At 36.3% G+C, this 18287-nt stretch overlaps 1 protein-coding gene across 2 annotated transcripts in view; it reads right to left on the reverse strand.

Moving 5' to 3' along the window:
• The window catches only part of LARS2 (leucyl-tRNA synthetase 2, mitochondrial), an 88325-nt gene that overhangs the window by 54691 nt on the left and 15347 nt on the right, over positions 1-18287 (reverse strand). The window contains exons 5-7 of one of the 2 annotated variants that reach the window (XM_010562057.1): positions 7423-7483; positions 7154-7243; positions 2873-3016 (exon numbers count right to left, since the gene is read on the reverse strand). In XM_010562057.1, coding sequence (XP_010560359.1) covers positions 2873-3016; positions 7154-7243; positions 7423-7483 — 295 coding nt within the window. Of the gene's footprint in view, positions 1-2872; positions 3017-7153; positions 7244-7422; positions 7484-15067; positions 15129-18287 lie in introns of both variants that reach the window. The other variant, XM_010562055.1, reaches the window with a different exon arrangement.

Raw genomic sequence — 18287 nt, forward strand, 5'->3', positions numbered from 1 at the left:
GGCTCTGTAAATGATAAAAGTAAATGAACATCTTTCAATAAAGTCCAGTCTCCTGGGAAGGGCTTTTGAAAAGAGGTGGGGAAAAGGCTTGAGGAATAGGCTAGGAAGAGTGATTGCTGTAACCATGGTGTTCAACACTATGCTATTTAGGATGATATAGATTCAGATCAACTGTCAACAGCCTGAATCCAAAGAAAAAGTATACAAAAGAAACAGATTTAGAAGGAAGGACTCATGTCTCTTACCACTCCTTGAAAAGTACTAGGATGACTACGGTAAGGAATGAAGAAATGTGTGCAAAGTTGAGTTTTGAGGATAATTAGTCAAGATATTCAGAAAGAGGAGCCAAAGTTGTAGCATTTAAGATCTGTAATTTGGCTTCTGTCAAAATACTACTGGGAAGCTTCTTGGTTATGCCAGTGTGGGCACAGAGTCTCTAAGAGACTGAAGTACTTGGCCAGTGCTAGCTCAGAGACGGTCTCCCTTCCATGGACAATCGTCGGTTGCAGCTTGCAGTTCATGGGCTATTCAGAGCTGTATGGCCAAAACAGTCTTCTTTAGAAAGTAAGGCACAACATGCTACATCATCTAGCCTCTCGTAACTTGAAAGAAAAAACATAAGTACCAAAAAAGGGAATGTATTTATCTTAATCTTCCAAAGGATGAAATCCATCTAATATTAGATATTGGATTTAGAACAGCAGAGCCTGGTAATCTGCTATTCTTATTTGAAGGTTTTGGGGAAAAAAGTAATTTTTTCTCCCTCTCTACAACCAAATGTTCAAAGACTTTGCCAAAAGAAGCAGAGTGAGACTGCTTAAAATGTGCCAGAACCACAGCAACAGAAATGGGATTCAGTGGAAGGTGAGTAAAAAGGAAAATCCAAACCACCTGCTGATCATTGGTAGCATCTGTCACTGTAGAATAAGTGGAAGCACATGAAGACAATGCTTGCCAAAGCACTTGAGCTGGGAGCAATATGGCATCATTCATCAACCTGGTTGTATCAGCTAGCATAGACCCTACAGAATATCAATCGTGCAGAACAAAATTTTGGGAAACCTTTACAGACATCTGTAGAGTACTCAGCTGTCCTCTGTAGTAATGCTTAAAGGTTTTGTACAGGTTGATATAAATGTTCATCCCCAAATGAAAAGCAGAAGCAGCTCTCATTTATGATGCCACTGAGATGTTCAAGAACAAGGGGTTGTTTGCACTTTTGACCTTCATGTAGGTAGGGGATATGGTAGTCTCCTGAGGTGACATCTATGGGGGGGAAATGAGGGGCTGTTGTGGAGGCACAAGTTCCTTCTTGTCATCAGCTGAGCCTACTTACTAGAGAATGACATGTGGGAGATGTGATCAGCCCAAGAGCTGATGCCTTTCCTGTAATGACATTTCTTAGGTCAGAGACTAAAGACAAAAGAAATCCTCCTCCCTAGAGGAGGGCAGATATTGAGCAAGAGGTAATAATCCCATAAGTCAAGGGTGTTTTCAAGGTTACTGAAAAGCTCCTCAGTCTTGTCTTTTGGTCTTTAGGAGTAAAAATTTAAGGCTGATTCACCCCTCTTAGAGGGAGATAAGTGAACAGTGATTTGGTGCAAGCAGGGATACAGCCCAGAAATACCAGTCATTATTTCCTACAACCTTTATAAAGACAATAGACAAAAGATGTATCAGAAACTCTAATGAAGCTCCAGCCTCAAATTGAGGGAAACAGTGAGCTGGGGCAGACCCTGAAATATCACGAAGGTGATCATGAAATCTGGCAACAAGAGCACCAAGAAAAAGCTCAGAACATTGTGATCATTTTGTGATTGTGCAGACATGCTCCATTTTTCCTTCAGCTACAGCAAATGTTCCCTCCTTACTGCCAGAACAGGCAGCACAATCAGAAAACGTGCATCAAGCACCCTCTCTGTGTATGAGAAATCAAAGCATCAGGCAGGATATCTAAAGTTTTTCTCTTTATCATGAATGCACCTAGAGTGAGACCTGGATTTCTTCTCCCTGGATGATGGTAGAAATTTGATCTCTTGAATCTGAGGGTCAGGAAAGGGGTCAAAGATTAATTTTTAATATTTCCTTGGGAATAACTTTCTCAATCTGTACTTGAAGTCTCAATACACAGAACACTTGGATGGAATAAAAACTTCACTCAGACAAAACAGGTAGTCGTCACTTTTCATCTCAGAGAGCATAATGCCAAAATTTTGTTGAAGAATTCCTAGGTGTGGAAACTATGCTGTCCAATCACAATCAAAATTTGAGCTCATAACAAAACAGGATGTTTAAAGAACTTGAAAATATTTTTAAAATTACGAATAATCAAATAGAGTGGAGTATGAAGTAAAGTAAAACAAAAGGTCCAGATGGAATCTTCAATTAAGAGCAGTTAATCATAAAGAACTATGGTTCAGACACAAGTGGAAATGAACGCTAGGTGACAGGCTGCATGCCACTGCTTATACCATGCCCGTAAGTCCAATAGGTTGACTAGGCAAACAAGTTTCTGGCTCAAAAGATTGCACAGCTGTACACTCAAAATATGCAGAAAAACACTTGATGGTAAACACAGGATGACAACGTGTGAATGCAGAATTCATTCATTCACTCCTAATTTATGCTTTTTGATTTCTTCAAAACTTAATCCCACACCAATTACTTAGAATTCTTAAAGACGTGAACTGAAAGACTTCAGGGATAATAATTTTTATATACATACATACACAGGGATAGATCACATGTATTACTGTATAATTATATATTACACATACATGCATATATAAAAGACCACATTCAGCTTGATGAATATTGGAAAAGTTGCCCCTGTTAAGTGCTACCATAATTTCCAAAAACTGTATTCTCATACCTTTGCATAAGCAGTAGTTTTGATAAACCACTGTTTGAGGTATTTCTGTTCCACTTTTGCTCCTGAACGCCATGAGCAACCATTGTCATCCACCTGTTCATTAGCTAGAACAGTCTGATCCACTGGATCCCAATTAACCAAGGCCTAAAAAAAGTTGCAAGAAGAAAAAATATTTTCAGAAGCTATTTCAAACGCAGAATCTTACTTTTCAGACACGAAAAGAATTATCCAGAAACACTCCTTGGTCCCCTGACTTTTCTACATTTTTATAACATCCATTTGAATCAGCAACATGGACTCAAGTGAAGATGTTTTGAATATTCACCTTCTCAAGAATGCAGTTGGCAGCATTTGTCTTGATTGATCATGCTAGCGGGATAGGCTGACACTTGAATATTAAATAGGTAGGTGTTCCAGTTGGCTATACTGCAAATTACATAGTCTGATGCTTAAAAGCTGTCCACCACTAATCCAAAAGCACTGAGTCAGACTGAGGGGGGTGAATAACTGAGGATCTCCAGAGGACAGAATCACAAAGAAGTATTATAGCGGTCAACTATATTTCAAGTGAAAGAGTTGGTATTTTCTGCACATAACTTCTGTCAACTGTGAGCTACTTTTGGAATCATCTTTCCTTATCAATACAAATACATTAAAGAAAATCTAAAGTGAAATAAATGTTGATGTTCAACTCCACAAACCTTGGTTTTTGAGGCCTAACTGAAACACCTGACATAACATACTGGGGAGGGAGCAAAAATCAAACTCACTCCCTCCAGTGTTGAACAGTTTAGCTGATCATTTATCATAGAGGATCTAAGACCATAAATGAATCCTAATGGCCATTATAGAAGTGGTATTCAATGCTAGACATTAACTTGAAAAAATGAACAGCAAGAAAAAGAAAAAAACCCACAAAGCGATAAAGAAGAGTAATCCATTATATTGAGTGTTATTTAGTATTTGAGCTAAATCAGAGCTAAATCAGCCTGACTGAAAAGCAGTAGTTCCAGCTCCATAGCGTTCTAATACATTAAACATCATTCTTTGGGCATGGGGAGGACTTAGTATCTCAATCTAAAAACTAATCACTGTCCTCATGTTACTCACTTTACATTTTATCTATCACCAATCACCTTCTGAAATGCCGCAGTTTCCAAACAACTGATATTGCTTAGTTTTAAATATGCTACATATTCTCAGAAATAGTAAATATCACAACCATTTTACAAATCTTATAGTGATGACAGCAGAAAGACAGATGCATGGATCCTCCTCCTTAGGAATACTGTTGCTTGGTTTGTTATCAGTGTGTGTGTCTGTGTGCGTACACGCATGTGTGCACATGAAGTCTGCTTATCTACACTGATTATACAAAATTTATTATAATGAAATGAATGAAAGTCACTCTTTGAAAAAAACAAACTCACCTTCAAATGAAGCTTATATGTCACTGGTTAAACTTTTTACACTTTGCCTACCTTTTATCTGTTACCTACCAATAACACCACACTGGTTTTTATAAGAGGCTTCTGAAAATTCATTGGGAAGTTAAGAGCAATCAATGTATTCCACTATTACAGATCTATTTTCTAGACTTTCAGAACACACAACTTCTTCAGTAATGATACAACACATTATGAAGTTGGCTCTAAAGTAATGATCTTTATAAATTAAAATTTTTGAAAAAAATCCCATACCACTACAAACTTAATATAACACCTAAAGACAGATAAATCAGATAATATTAAGAAGTAATAAAATGCCAGTTGCATAAAGCAGTATTAGCATATGCTTGTATTAAACTAGCTACGACTCAAAGTTGAGAAAAAAATACTGTTTCTACTTTGATGATACTGGATTAAATTTGTGATGAAAATTTTAGAAGGTAACTGAAATTATTTATACGAGTATAATTATTTAGCATAACATATCCTCATGATTCGTAACAGGAAGACTTATCTAAACAAATCAAGCAAATATGCATTTAAGAAATCCATAGCTGAAAGGTCTTGTCTGTGAATTTTTAAAGTTGCATTTTGTTCCTTCCATCTCTCTCAGCCTATTGACTAATATCCAGAATCTGGGTATTAAATTAAATCCTTAGTTCCTACTTGTACCTCACACAGGCACCTTCTTGACAATGACAGCATCTGAAACTATGGCCCCAGGAAGCTGCTAAAAGTCATCTACACAAAGAGAGCCCAGTGCAAAAGTGTATAGAGCACGTCAATTATTTAGATCTCCTCACTACACCAATATAGACCATATGGTTTTAAGGTAGGATTCATCTCGTCTAACTTCAGGTATCTATAGCATAACTATGTATCTCCAGGTTTGGTGTCTATAGTTCCATTACAGTCTACCGCTATCTAATCAAAATAATAGAGTCTAGGTAGCTATTAATCTCAGCCTCAATGAGACACCCACATCTAGCCAGGGCAATAACCTCTACAGCGTATTGACTAGATCAGTATTGCAGGGAGAGAGGATTTTGCTACAGTGAATAAAGATGCCCTCAACGGATGCTGTGGCACCCAGACAGACATTGTTAATTCTCAGTAATTGCAGCTCCTGGACATTCTGTGTCTCCCTGCCAGGGTAATTTCTGGCCAGACACATATACTCCTGAACAGAGCATTAACTAGGCTAACACTCTACATGTATTATTCTTATTGCCACAGTAAGGCTATGAATTATCTCCTTGTACCCAAAATGAAATTGTAATACAGGAGACTTCAAGCTGTGCAAAAGTACTGCCTAACATATATTACAGATATGCTGACAGCATGGGATAAATACATGCTTTAAGTATATATGACTGTTTGAAAAGACCCAGGGTTACGGGCTAGCTCTGCCATCTGTTTCCTGCCAAAAAGCAACTGGTTCATATCCACCAGAGATTACGTGCCCTACAGGTTGACAGATGCTGATTTAAGTCCTCAAACTGATCCTTGACTCTTAAGAGGGAAGTAGATCCAATCACTGGTACCCAAACACCTCCAGGATCCCACACTACTTGGAGCCTGCATGCAAAATTTTTTTTGTCTATCATCACTGCTTCTAACGAAGCAGCAAGCCTCTTGCTTTTCAGATTCACCTGGGGCCACTTGTCAAGCAAACAAATTTACAGATAAAAATAAGTTTGTTATGGCAAAGCTAAGGGGTTAATTTTTTATTACAAACACAAAAAATAATTACAGAAAAAAAAAACAAACAATGAAAAAAACCCCACCGTAAATCCAGCACGTTAGGAAGTATCAAATATTGAATCTTTTTGCTGGTTGTTATTTAAGATTTCCGAATACATCTTGCCTACGAAAATAGAAGTAGCTCAGTAACACCCTGCCATTCCAAATGCAACCTTTCCCCATCAACTTCTTTCTCTGGGTTCAGAGAATAATTAGAGTACATCCCTAATTATATCCTATGGAGTTTCCTGGTTTCTACAGAATACAGATGAAACATCAAAGCATATTTAAGAAATCTTAGTTTCCATTTTAAGTTAGAAACGTTCACTAAATTGCAGCTTTGTTTACATGCAGCTATTCACGTATTTTGGAACCGCGTTGCCTTGGCTATACAGAGAGTTCTTTGGAATGCTCATTTAACATCGTTGTTTCACCTCCTGCTTAAGAAGTTAACTGAACCCTTCCCTTTTCAGGTAGCCTGATACATGTTATTTATGAAATACTGTAAGGTCAATAATTTCTTAAAGTACTGCTAACAGATAAACAGCTGTGATAGTCATACAGCACCTAATATTTCTGTAATACTTTAGACATCACCAACAGGGTCCAGGAATTGGACGGTTAGGCACATAATCTCCTATTATCCTATCCAATCCTATCAGTTCTGAGACAGTATCACAGTAATGTTGTACAGTTAAATAATCTCACTGCTGAAGAGACTCCGAAAGATCACATTATCTAGTATGTTTTCATGAAAGGGAAGTTAAGATCTAGAAAATTCTATATTAAAGCCATGAAATAAACTAATAGTAGCTATATTCTGATCCTGCACTTCAATGTAAATTACTGACAATAAACATTTCAGATTTGACTGGCTACAATACCTATTCATGTTAGTTAGTTAAATATAAAATTTAGTTACATATAAAATTCAGTTATATATAAAATCTATTCTGTTTTGCAGTGATTTAAAACCAAGAGAGCACAATCCACTTAATGAATGTGAATGAATGATGCAAAAATGTGCCACTGACATGAGTGACTTGAGCAAGTGCACCTGAAAAGTATAAAGGTCGAAGTTTGCACCTACCTCTTTTTGATACACTATCCCAGCTTCAAAAAGCTTAAGAAAGAGATATTGTGTCCATTTGTAGTACTCTGGTAAGCAAGTGGTTATTTCCTGTAGAAATAAAATAAAAATTCCCAAAGCTATTCTTAGTATTTTCCTACAGCACTTTAACTTAAACAATTAACTCAGGAGTGTGTAATATACTCCACAGAGAAAACACAAATGTTTGTTTATGTATGTATTTATGTACAAAACCGATTTCTGTAATGTTTATAATGAGTGATACTGACCTGTACACAAAACCAGAGAACATGGGCTTTGTGTGGGTTTGAAGCACAAAGAAAAGTTTCCCTGTTAACATGGAATGTAAGAGCCTTGTAAGATCAATGCTGATAGATATAAGAACAGAAGACGAATGGAAATGACCACAGCTGCCTAACCAGGGAAACTTGAGCAAAACTAGAAAAAAGTAGATGTCCTCTTAGCCAGGTTGCCTTTTCCTCTGAGGCTGCAAGGAGCTGGCTGCAGGGAAGCAAGCAGACCGGGAGAGCCTACAGCAGAAGCAGTAGGTACAGGAAGACAGCAGAACAGCACTGAGACCAGATGGAGTGTCTGGGGCAGACAGGACGGAACATGGGGAAAAACTCCAAACTGCAAGATGAAAGACTTGCAAAGGATCTCTCACAATCAAAGGTCAAATAAGCAACCATTTCAAAAGGCAAGCCAGCTCAAGTTAGGAGAATGCTCTAGGTCAAAGTATGGAAAAAATGAGAGTCATAAAACAAGTCACAAATGAGGGGGATTGTTAAAAGGGAAATAGAGATAAAAATAAAAGACAACATAAGAAGGAGGCATGGGAGTTAAGAGAACAGCAAGTAACAATATAATGGATAGCTTTTTTAAACTTACGAACATTTTCTAAGTTTTTAGAGAACTCTAATAATTAACAAACAACCTACTTATCAACTGCTTATAAAGTTCCATATTTTACATGTTTGTTCTTAAAAAAAAAACAAACCGCGTTTCAAACAAACATCTTAATATGTAAAGAAGACTAAAGGATTACAGGACTATAGACTCCCAATTTTCTCTACACAACCACAGTGGTTTCACAGGCGCAATGGAAACACATATGCTTGCACCCACATATTTTAAAGTTTGGTCAAAGTGAAAAGAACTGTGTACCTCAGTGTTTAAGTGCTCATTACATCATAAATATGTAACAATAAACAGACCCCATTTCCCTCCTCAAAAGTTTTTCTGTTTAACTTGCACTTGTTTAAAGAAGAAATTTCTACAAACTTTGTTTGACCACATTTGTAATTATTGAAGTGGAGGATGACTCCTATGCTGAACTTCAAATCAACAAGAACATCTCTTGATTTTAGAGTTACAAGGTTGACAGTAAGTCACTGACAAAATTTATTCCATTTGCAAATAGTTATCAACTACCTGAAATAGCTCCAAATGTGAAATGTCTTTCACCCAGGCTGTCCTATCATCTAAGCTTCCCACTACATATTACTTCAGCAATATCATCTGCTACTCAAATGACGTCTGAAACACTCTAGCATAAAAATGTTATTCTTTTTCTACAACTTTATATTCCAGTGCTGAAACGTTGCTTTGAACAATTAATATGACCTTTGAATAGCTGTGCCTCAGAAGTATGTAAAAGAGGCTTTCAAGATCAGAAAGAGACACTTAATGGCAAGTTTTCAGCACAGCATGTGAAGACTTAGCCATGAAAAACACTTGATTAAGTCCCTGTGCTCTGCACTGAAAAAAACCCACTTGATAAAAGTCTGGTCTCCATCTCTCCAACTAAAACACTATCCATTTAATCATTCTTTTTTCTTTTTTTCTCCCCTGCTTCTCCACACAGTGACATCAGTTCTTCTGCCAGTGTGATGCCACTACAGGCAACGGAGTTTCATCACTGGAATATCAGACACACAAAAGCAGAGACAATCCCTTTTGGTAAAATATAAGATTATGTGAGCAACAGACAAACAGGTAAGACAACAGAAGTGAGTTGTCAAATAAAAATAGTAAAATGGACTGCGATTTGTCCTTTTGGTCCTGAACAGCAGAAGTGTGTCAACTGAAACAAAAACAGATGACATTTCTCAATCCAAACAGGCAAGTTTAGACTGAGCTACAAGCTACACAAACCCCTGGGCACAGAATCCCATGTACATGCTCTCTCACAAGTTGTAAGCTGACTTTTTAGAAAGAAATGCAGCAGACCGTATCACTGAAAAAATTTGCTGTGTGGTCACTGAGCTGCAAAAAAATCACTCAAGCTCATCATTTAACTCTATAACCATGAAGGTTTGCAGTAACACTTGGAACTAATGAAGAAAGAGAAATCACATCACTACCAAGTGAAGCGAGCTGCTGATGACAAGCCAGCAACCTCGTGTCAATCTCAAAATGTGTTTTGTTATTTTCCCTACCATTTAGATCATTAAGACTTACAGTGAAAAATAATTTTCCATGGATTCCAGTTACTGATCTTGATTAAATAAACAATGTCTGGTAAAAAGTTTCCATTAGGCTGCTATCATGCTTGAATTAAGGTGAATGTTAACGTTCCTATTCATACTTTATGAGTATGACAAAGATTTGCAGTGCATTAACAGAACTAACTTAACTCAGAAATACAGAAAAAGGGTTTATTAAACGGTTTGCAAAATAGCACGATGGAGCCCTTCCACCCTGCCAAAAAAATATAACTTTCTGCTTCTCATTTGTGAGCTGAGCACTAGTATATTAGCACACGTATAGAACCCCGTATCATAAAGCAGTTCACTAAATATATATAAACAGGATACTACCATATTTTCTCCAAAGATAAAATATATGCTAAAAATCAGAACCCTTTTACAAATATGAAAAATGCTGTTCAGCTGACCACTGCACGTGCTCTTCAGTGCTCTGTGACAGATTTAGTGATAACCCATCACCCCAGCATTTCCAAAGGTAATATGAAATGGGAGGGACAGCATCTCCCTCTTCCCCCAACCATTTTCCCTTTTCCTTTTGTCAGCTTGCCAGTTAAAAAGAATATCTGATACTGTCACCAAAGTGCATCTTTATCTTTGGTTACTGTTACTGCTCCTTATTCCTATAGGAATGACACTCATTCATTAACAATTAATTAAAACAAACCACCTTTAAAAGTGGTCTGCTTTTAAAAATAGCAGATATTGCCAAGGTATAGAAGAGAAAGACCCTCACCTTTACCAAAAACTACCTTGATAAATCCCTTTATCGCAGCACAGCAATCCATTCCTAACAAGTAACATGATGGAAGAGTTAGTATCTTCTTTATTTTTACAAAGAAATTCTCACTTACAGACTAAACAGCAGTATTACAATTTAGATTTGACAGCACTGCAACTTGGGAAGCAACTGATTCATGTTAAGATTAAAGGGCTGTTCATTGTTAAAAAAATCTGATAAATAAGCCTCCAGCTACCAAAAATATGGGAAAACCAACAGTAAAGAATCCTGGGTAAACAAAAAACCCTAAACTCCCCCCCAATCAAACTGGATGGAAGATTTTGGTCATTAATAAAAGAAAAAAACTAGTTTTCAAATGCCTTGTTTTATAATTCATTATTTGTTCTAAATCTGCTCCATTCTTACAACTTTCCATTATGTAGCTCTGATCGTAAAACTGGTTTCTGTTTGTTTTTTAAGAAGGGTACATCTTCAAGCTACTTTCATGACTATTTTCATTTGAAATAAAAATAATATTTACAACTGCATAAAAGTGTTTATTTGTTGTAAGATCCACCAGGCTTTGTGAATAACATGTAATTAGACTAGACAGAAGTAATTTCCTAGTTTATTACTAATAATTTTATTTTTAGCACAGTCTTATGCTATCCAGAAGACAGACATGTTACACTTGATACTTACTAAAAAGGTGATAAGCAGAAAAAGTCTGAATGGATTTTTTTGAAAATCTATTTGGGAAGATTAAACAATCTTTAATCTTATTATTTGCCTATTTTGGTATTAAAGGCCATGTACCACCTCATCTGGGAGTATAATTATTTGATTTTCACAGGTTTAGAGCTAGACCAAGGTACATTTCTAAATTAATTTGAATATTTGTATTTCAAAGGCCCTTAGTTTCATGCTTTATTAGCTACAAATACAAACGTCATGCAGTGTCTACATTTTAGAGCGCGAATATCTTTCTTGCAAAAAAGTAGTCTTGTATCAATGGTTTCCTTTTTTATTTAATTACAGGTAGAGTGACTGATTATCAGTGGTATGTGGATAAAAAGAAAATTTAATAGGTAATGCTCTATCTACTGTTACAGTTTTATGCATGCTCAGGCAGTACACAAGAATGACAACTTCAAAACTAAACAGAAAAATATCTGCACAAAGAAAATCTACCAAAGATTTCGTCTTTTTTAATGTACAGAGCAGAAGGGGAACATTACTCTTATGCAAAAAATTATATCACTTGGAATACATGAATTGAAAGGACTAAAAAATGTTGGCAGAACGAGCTACCTTCTAGCAGAAAGTTACAGATTAATAATACAGTGGTGAACTGATGGCTTACTGGGAACATGTATTCAGTCTGACGACACTCCTGAGCAAAAGAAAGGAAAAATGTTATATGCTCTCCATCCCTTGTTACTGATGATATGAATCCTTGAAAATAATATTGTCTAATTCCCTTGAAAATCATGTTTAAAAGAAGTGGCAGGCAGCTTGCTATGCTGTCTGAGATAGTATTTTGGAGAAATCAGATCACCAGGAATGCCCAAATTATTGTTATCCTAAAAACAAAACATAGCAACGATGTTGGGGTTTTTTTTATTTTCCAGGCGTTTTTAATGCCTGAGACATTTCTTCCATCCTCAAACTGCAGTTTTTAAACCCTGGATCTGACAAACATAAATGTTCAGAATAGAAATGTTCTCTCTCATTATTTTATTAAAATGTCTCCCCAAAATCACACCATTTTCAAAGTGATTTAAAAATGTAACATTTATTACTTGAGGCACTTAAAATACCTACCTGTTTCAGGGAAAAAATATCAGATCACTATTAGTATTCAAAACTACTCTAAAGCAAAGTACTTACAGAGCTATTTCATGCATTTAATTATGTTTTTAGTTTGCTTACATTTTCTGTTTAGGAGAATAGTTTTCAAGTGTCTTTGTAACCTGGCTTTCTGAAATAATCTAATTAGCTTTTAATAATGCCTTATTTGCAATGCATTACTGGTTAATTAATTTCACTGACTGCTAAAACATTTTACTTTTACATTTTGATTTGTAAGACAGAGAAAACAATGAAAAAAAACCAGATATATAAAAGGAAATTTCTAGTATCCCAGATGCACTGGGATTTGTTCATAATAATTTTACCAAGTAATAAAACTACAACTAGTCTTCATATTCCTGGACAGGACTTTCTTGAACACCAGACATGACTTGATAAGCAGTCAGCTTCTTCAGCACAGCTACATGCACTAGGTATTCAAAATGTACTTTTTATTGTCTTCCCACTTTTTTTTCCCCCTTAACATTTCTAAAATGGTAAAATTTACTTAAGTTTCCTTCACATCATCTAGGCATATACTCTAAGCTGGCCACAGAGGACAGAGACAGTTAACATAAAAGGTTAGCACATAAAAAAAGGCAATTCACTGCATGCTGAAACAGGGATCTAAGGTAGGGCAATGGGTTCCCTCCAGCATGTATTTGCCAAGTACTATGCTCTAGCACAATGAAGAAGCACATTTAAGCAACACCAATGAAATTAAATTAAAAACAAATTCCTGTTTTAGACAGTAGTCTTGGTTAATTAGACTAACCCTTACAAAAAGTGTTTTTCTTGCACTTTTCATAGGCATCACTAATGCTAGTGGGTTTGTTTGCGTTGTCACAGTATTTTGTAAGCCACTCATTTAGTGCCATACTAGTATAGAATAATAAAAAAATATTCCTTACCTCAAAGAGCTCACTTTTAAGATAAGTACCTGCACGGCACAGTGCATTGCTATGCAAAGATGCTTAAGTTAGCCCAGAAGCAGTACAGCTAAGGCAGCAAGATGCTCTGCCCAGCCTAATCAGCCTTGCAGAGAAGCAGGCTTTATCAGCCTGGAAAATATACTCTGCTACAGCTTAGCCGTTCCGCTTCCAAAGATAGCTCTTTCATGGCTAGCTCAAATATCTGTGCATTGGGAGATCATGTAATATGGATATATTTCAGGCATGATACATTTTTTGCAATAAAGAAACATATCTTTTTCTAATGGTTACCATTCAGGTCACTCTTACTCCAGTTAATAAGGCAGGCTTTCTAGGTAAATAAAACTTAACTCATAAGCTAAGGAGTGAAAACTCCAAAATTCATTGTGTTTTGAGAAACACTTTTTAGCTGTTCCAAAATCTTACCTTTCAAAAAACACAAACTGTATGCCCCTAGAGCTTTTTAAGTATTTCAATTACACAACTGTTCAAATGGACTTAGTTGTAGAGAATCAAAGCCCTTTCCACATGTATTCAGTGACTTGAAAGGTCATTAACCAAAACATGATTTACTAGAAAAGTGGAGGTAAACCTCAAAGAACAGGCACGGAGATGATGAATGTCTTTTCCCTGTGTACTTATACTTCCTGCCATGGTCTTCAGTGCTGCTGGTTCTTCATCTCTTCTTCAGAACGGAAGGGTTAAACAAAAGTCCATATACAGAGGTGAATTTTCTCAATTTTCTTTAAAGGCAAATCTGCAACATTCAACTCCTGTGTGTTCCATAATACAGCCTACACATATGATTTCACTGTTTTGAAGTATCACTGTTTTACACATGCAGAAAATCTCTGAGATACCAACAGTTTTAAATATAAGAAAATAATTGTCAAGAACATGTGCAATGAACCTTCCACAACATATCTTTTCTTTTCAGAGGAACTTTTTGGCTACCAAGAAAACTAAATCTTACTAAAAAGCCTTACACTGAAAAATCTTGCCATATATATGACATGACGAAATATGGTTTTTTTGATGCAAGACATACAAATAAACAACTTCACCTTCAAGATTGAAGAAAACATATGGCACGTCTCAGACTGCCTGAAAACTAATCCTTTTCAGATATATAATACTGTTATAAAAATCCAAGATTAGCATCTCCATCACTCTATTCAAAATCATATTAAGGTGATAAGCAACAGTTATTGCTGAGAATATAAAGGTAGTGGCTGACTTTGATTCAATGGTAAATGCAATAACCTCACAATTGCTTCAAAAATTAATTTCTTTTTTATCTTGAAAATGACATTAGCTTATGTCTGATCGTGTTTGGTAAGGTTTTTAAAGTGAACACCTGATTCTCAAGCATTAGTGTTTTAAATAAATTTCTCTTTTCCAAAACGGTCATGATAGCAACACCTATGAAAATGCAGGCTTATACTTCAAATTTAGAATAAAATACCAAACCACCTTTTCAAGTTACGAGCTTTAAAACCTTGAGTATATTATAAAAACATACACATTGAAAAAAGAACTCCTCAGAACATATATACCTTAACACAAAGGCATGCTGTTTCATAAGTATCTATTTAGACTATTGCCTAATTTCTAACACAGAAAATTGCTACTTTGAAAGTGCTGAAAAAGCAGAGAGAAAAATCCAAATGCAAAACTGAAATTACTTTAAAGAAAAGAAAGATTCTCCTAAACCTTGAGATTATCAGATGATATCAGTATGTCAAAAGTGAGAGAAATCTGATAAAAAGCTTGAGAGAAGCTCAATTTTACAGTTTCATAACTTAAACCAGTCACTTTCAAATACTTCTATATTGTCATAAATAAAGTGGTGGAATTCCATATTTTTCAATGTTCCATCATACAATAAAATAAAGCAGCATCCCCTTAAAAAAGAAAATCTTACCCTTTCCCATGTAAAAGACAGACCTAGTGCATCAAACTGTTCCCTCATGTGTTGAATATTACTGCAAAATAAAAAAAAGTTAACTTAAAATATTTCTATCATGTGATCATATTTAAAATCAGGTGCTTATGAAGTTCTGAGAAATCAAAAGCACTAGTTAACCTCTAAACACTATTATCTCACTAGCTAACTCAAGGAACTGTCAGAATACTCAAATAATAATTTTAAAAGTTCCTCGTGCATTCTGGTTCAATTTCAATGGCTGTGTATACAAGACAACAATTTTGCTTCTCTTGATTTGAGCATAACTGAAAAGCAAATATGGCACTGCAGTTTGAGGGAAATGTTCCTGAAGCCTCACTTCTCATTATTTTTAATTACCTTTACTGCAGTTGAGCCAAAGGACCCTCTGAAACCTTCACGATGCAGCAGAACACACTTTCACCATCAGTTTAATCCTGCTCTATTCTGGCAATGCTATCCTAGCTGTATTTTGCTTTGGCTCTGGTGATCATGTGGCTATAGGATGAGTTGAATCAACTTACCCATTCAACTGAAGACATGCCCTATGAAAAGTTCTCCAAAACAACCCCACAAGTTTTCTTGCTTCCCTCTGATCAACGGGCTGATCAAACCAATACGGTGGCTACAAAAACAGCTGAGCCAACACAAAGGAGGTGGTGGGAACATATATCCTGGGAGGTGACAAGGAAGTCCTAAACTTCTGGTGGCAGCACAGCTATAGATAAACTTAAGTCAACTGCAAAACTGTAGGGGCTAGACCTTGCCCCAGATGGACTATATTAAAAATGTAAAATAAGATACATCAGAATATACAGCGAAGCTTTAGTTTGAAAAGGTACTAAATACAGTTTACCAAAATAGCCACAATTACACAATATTAACTAGTGACCTGGTGTGAATGCATTCACATACTTTAAAATTGCTTAAAATTTTTTGTGGACTTTTAACTTTCTACTAAAATGCATTACGTCAGATAAAGTATCATCCATCCTCCCTCAGTGGCTAATCTGACAGTCATGAAACTAAGCATTTAATTCTGATCCAGAACGAACTTGCACTGCTGAATAACTGAGTAATGCAAGTATCCACTACTAACAGTCGCAGAGCCCCAGTTACGCTAGAAAAAGCCTGCCTTTTCTGGTAAGGTACCTTTCCCAGTATGGGTATACTAGGAAATCCTCTTACAGACTCACAGCTTAGACTGGGACAAACCATATTTTCAGTAGTACTGCTTATATTAAAGTCCCACTCAAAATGAACTGTACCAATAAAAAAAAATTTCAAATTTGAGTGTATTTTCACAAAGCTTCTGCCACTACACTAACTCTTACTAACAAAAATTTCTGTGTGTTTTGTGTAAGTAACTCTGTCTTCAACTTGTTTTATGTTTTTTTCCTAACTTTGAGAACATAAGAAGTAATAGTCAAATGGAGTTCATTTTAAATCCCTTTGTCAGAAAAATCAGGATGCTCTGAAATTTGGTTGCTCACTCCTGAAACAAGTAAGCTGGAATGCCTACTGCGTGCCCCCTTTTACAGGGTTGGCTGTCTCCGCACCAGGGATGACTAAAACACATCACATAATCACAGCATCATGTTCAGTTCAGTCATCCCTGCTGCAAGCATGAGAAACATTCAGGACAGTGACAGCAGAGAAAAACAGGAGACAGCAATTACTTCAGTGGTGAGAATTTAAACTGCCTGTATGATGAACCAAATCCCTTCCTTAGCATCAACAAAACAATTGGGTATGTAAATAATTTTCCTATTTGGATGTTGTTATAATCAGTCCCAATGGTGATGCACTAACTTTTTTCAGTTTGTTGTTATAAAATTGTTATCTAGCTCTTAAAACTAGACAATCGCTCATTTCAGTATTAAGGCAATTTTCAAAGCAAAATTTTCTTCCAGAATAAAACATCTTGTACTTGTAACTACTAGCTAAACTGCTTTAAGTGTATGGAACAATACACACCTATTTACAAGAAAACAGAAACAGCACAGAAAGTAGCAGAAGATAAACAGCTCAGGCTGTGCCCTGCCACAAGTTTTTTGATATGACCTGGACAAACTGCTAAGATGAGACAGGCTGAGCTGTTTCAGTTCTTTGCTATGGCACAGTCTCTGTGCTTTTCTTCTGAGCCAATTCAACTCAGGCAGATGGCAGAATGGCTTTCTTCTGAGCTGGCAAGCCAAGTCAATTCAACACAATGTCTTAGAAGTGCGAAAGCTAGTGTAATAGGTGAGGAGGGACCACGTAGTAGAGAGAAGGGGAGAACACTAACCCTTTTGTAGTCAGCAAGTACTTAATGTCAGCCTCGTCATCTCAAAGCAACAACCATCACTTCTCTGTGCCTCATTTGTCATGTAGGCAAGGATCACAGTAACGCTCTATCTGCTGAAGGTTCCATCAAGATAACGGAGATAAAAACAAGGCACTCGGATGTAACAGATACATAGATTTGTTTTACAGCTGAGCTTCAGTAGGCTTATTGAAGGAAGGCAGAAATCATCCATTTACTGACCACGGTAAAATATATCTGATAGCCCACAACACACTGTGCACAGTGATTTTTCAGACTCTCTCAAAGAACAAAACCAGGTTTTTGTGTCTTGATGGTAACTGGTTCTCACGCATATTCTTATCTAAACCATACATGGAGGAAATTTTAAAAAAATTAGCATAACTAACTCAGAATTTGTGTGTAGTGCACTCATGTCTTCTCCCTAAGTGAAATCAGTTGCCATCGTATTTTAGTTGGAAAAGTATCAAGTATCTCAACATGGGACCAGAAGCATGAGAAAAACTTAAAAGAAACAGCATTACCAAAGGAGGAAATGGATCAAAGTCCAAAAAGATACCACAGCTAGATTACTGCATCCAGAGCACAACAAACTGCTTCACTTAAGATCGGTTTCTCAGTCATTTATAGAAATTAATGTTTACTTACGTAACTTTCTACTTTAAAGAATATTAGGGGAACACAACACCCAATTCTGCGGCCTAAAGCCCAAAATTTTCACAGAAATCAGCAGCAATAATGGCTGCTTATCACTTTCCAAGACCCAGTCTCAAATGAAATAACTATCTTCTTCCTCTTTTCCATGGTACTGAAAACTGCTAGTAAATCTAACCACATAGTTCATAATTTTCAACTGTGTATTCTATACTAAGATTTAGCTCACCATAATGAAAG

The sequence above is a fragment of the Haliaeetus leucocephalus genome, unplaced genomic scaffold (assembly GCF_000737465.1).
Source record: "Haliaeetus leucocephalus isolate CR32 unplaced genomic scaffold, Haliaeetus_leucocephalus-4.0 Scaffold153, whole genome shotgun sequence".
NCBI lineage: Eukaryota > Metazoa > Chordata > Aves > Accipitriformes > Accipitridae > Haliaeetus > Haliaeetus leucocephalus.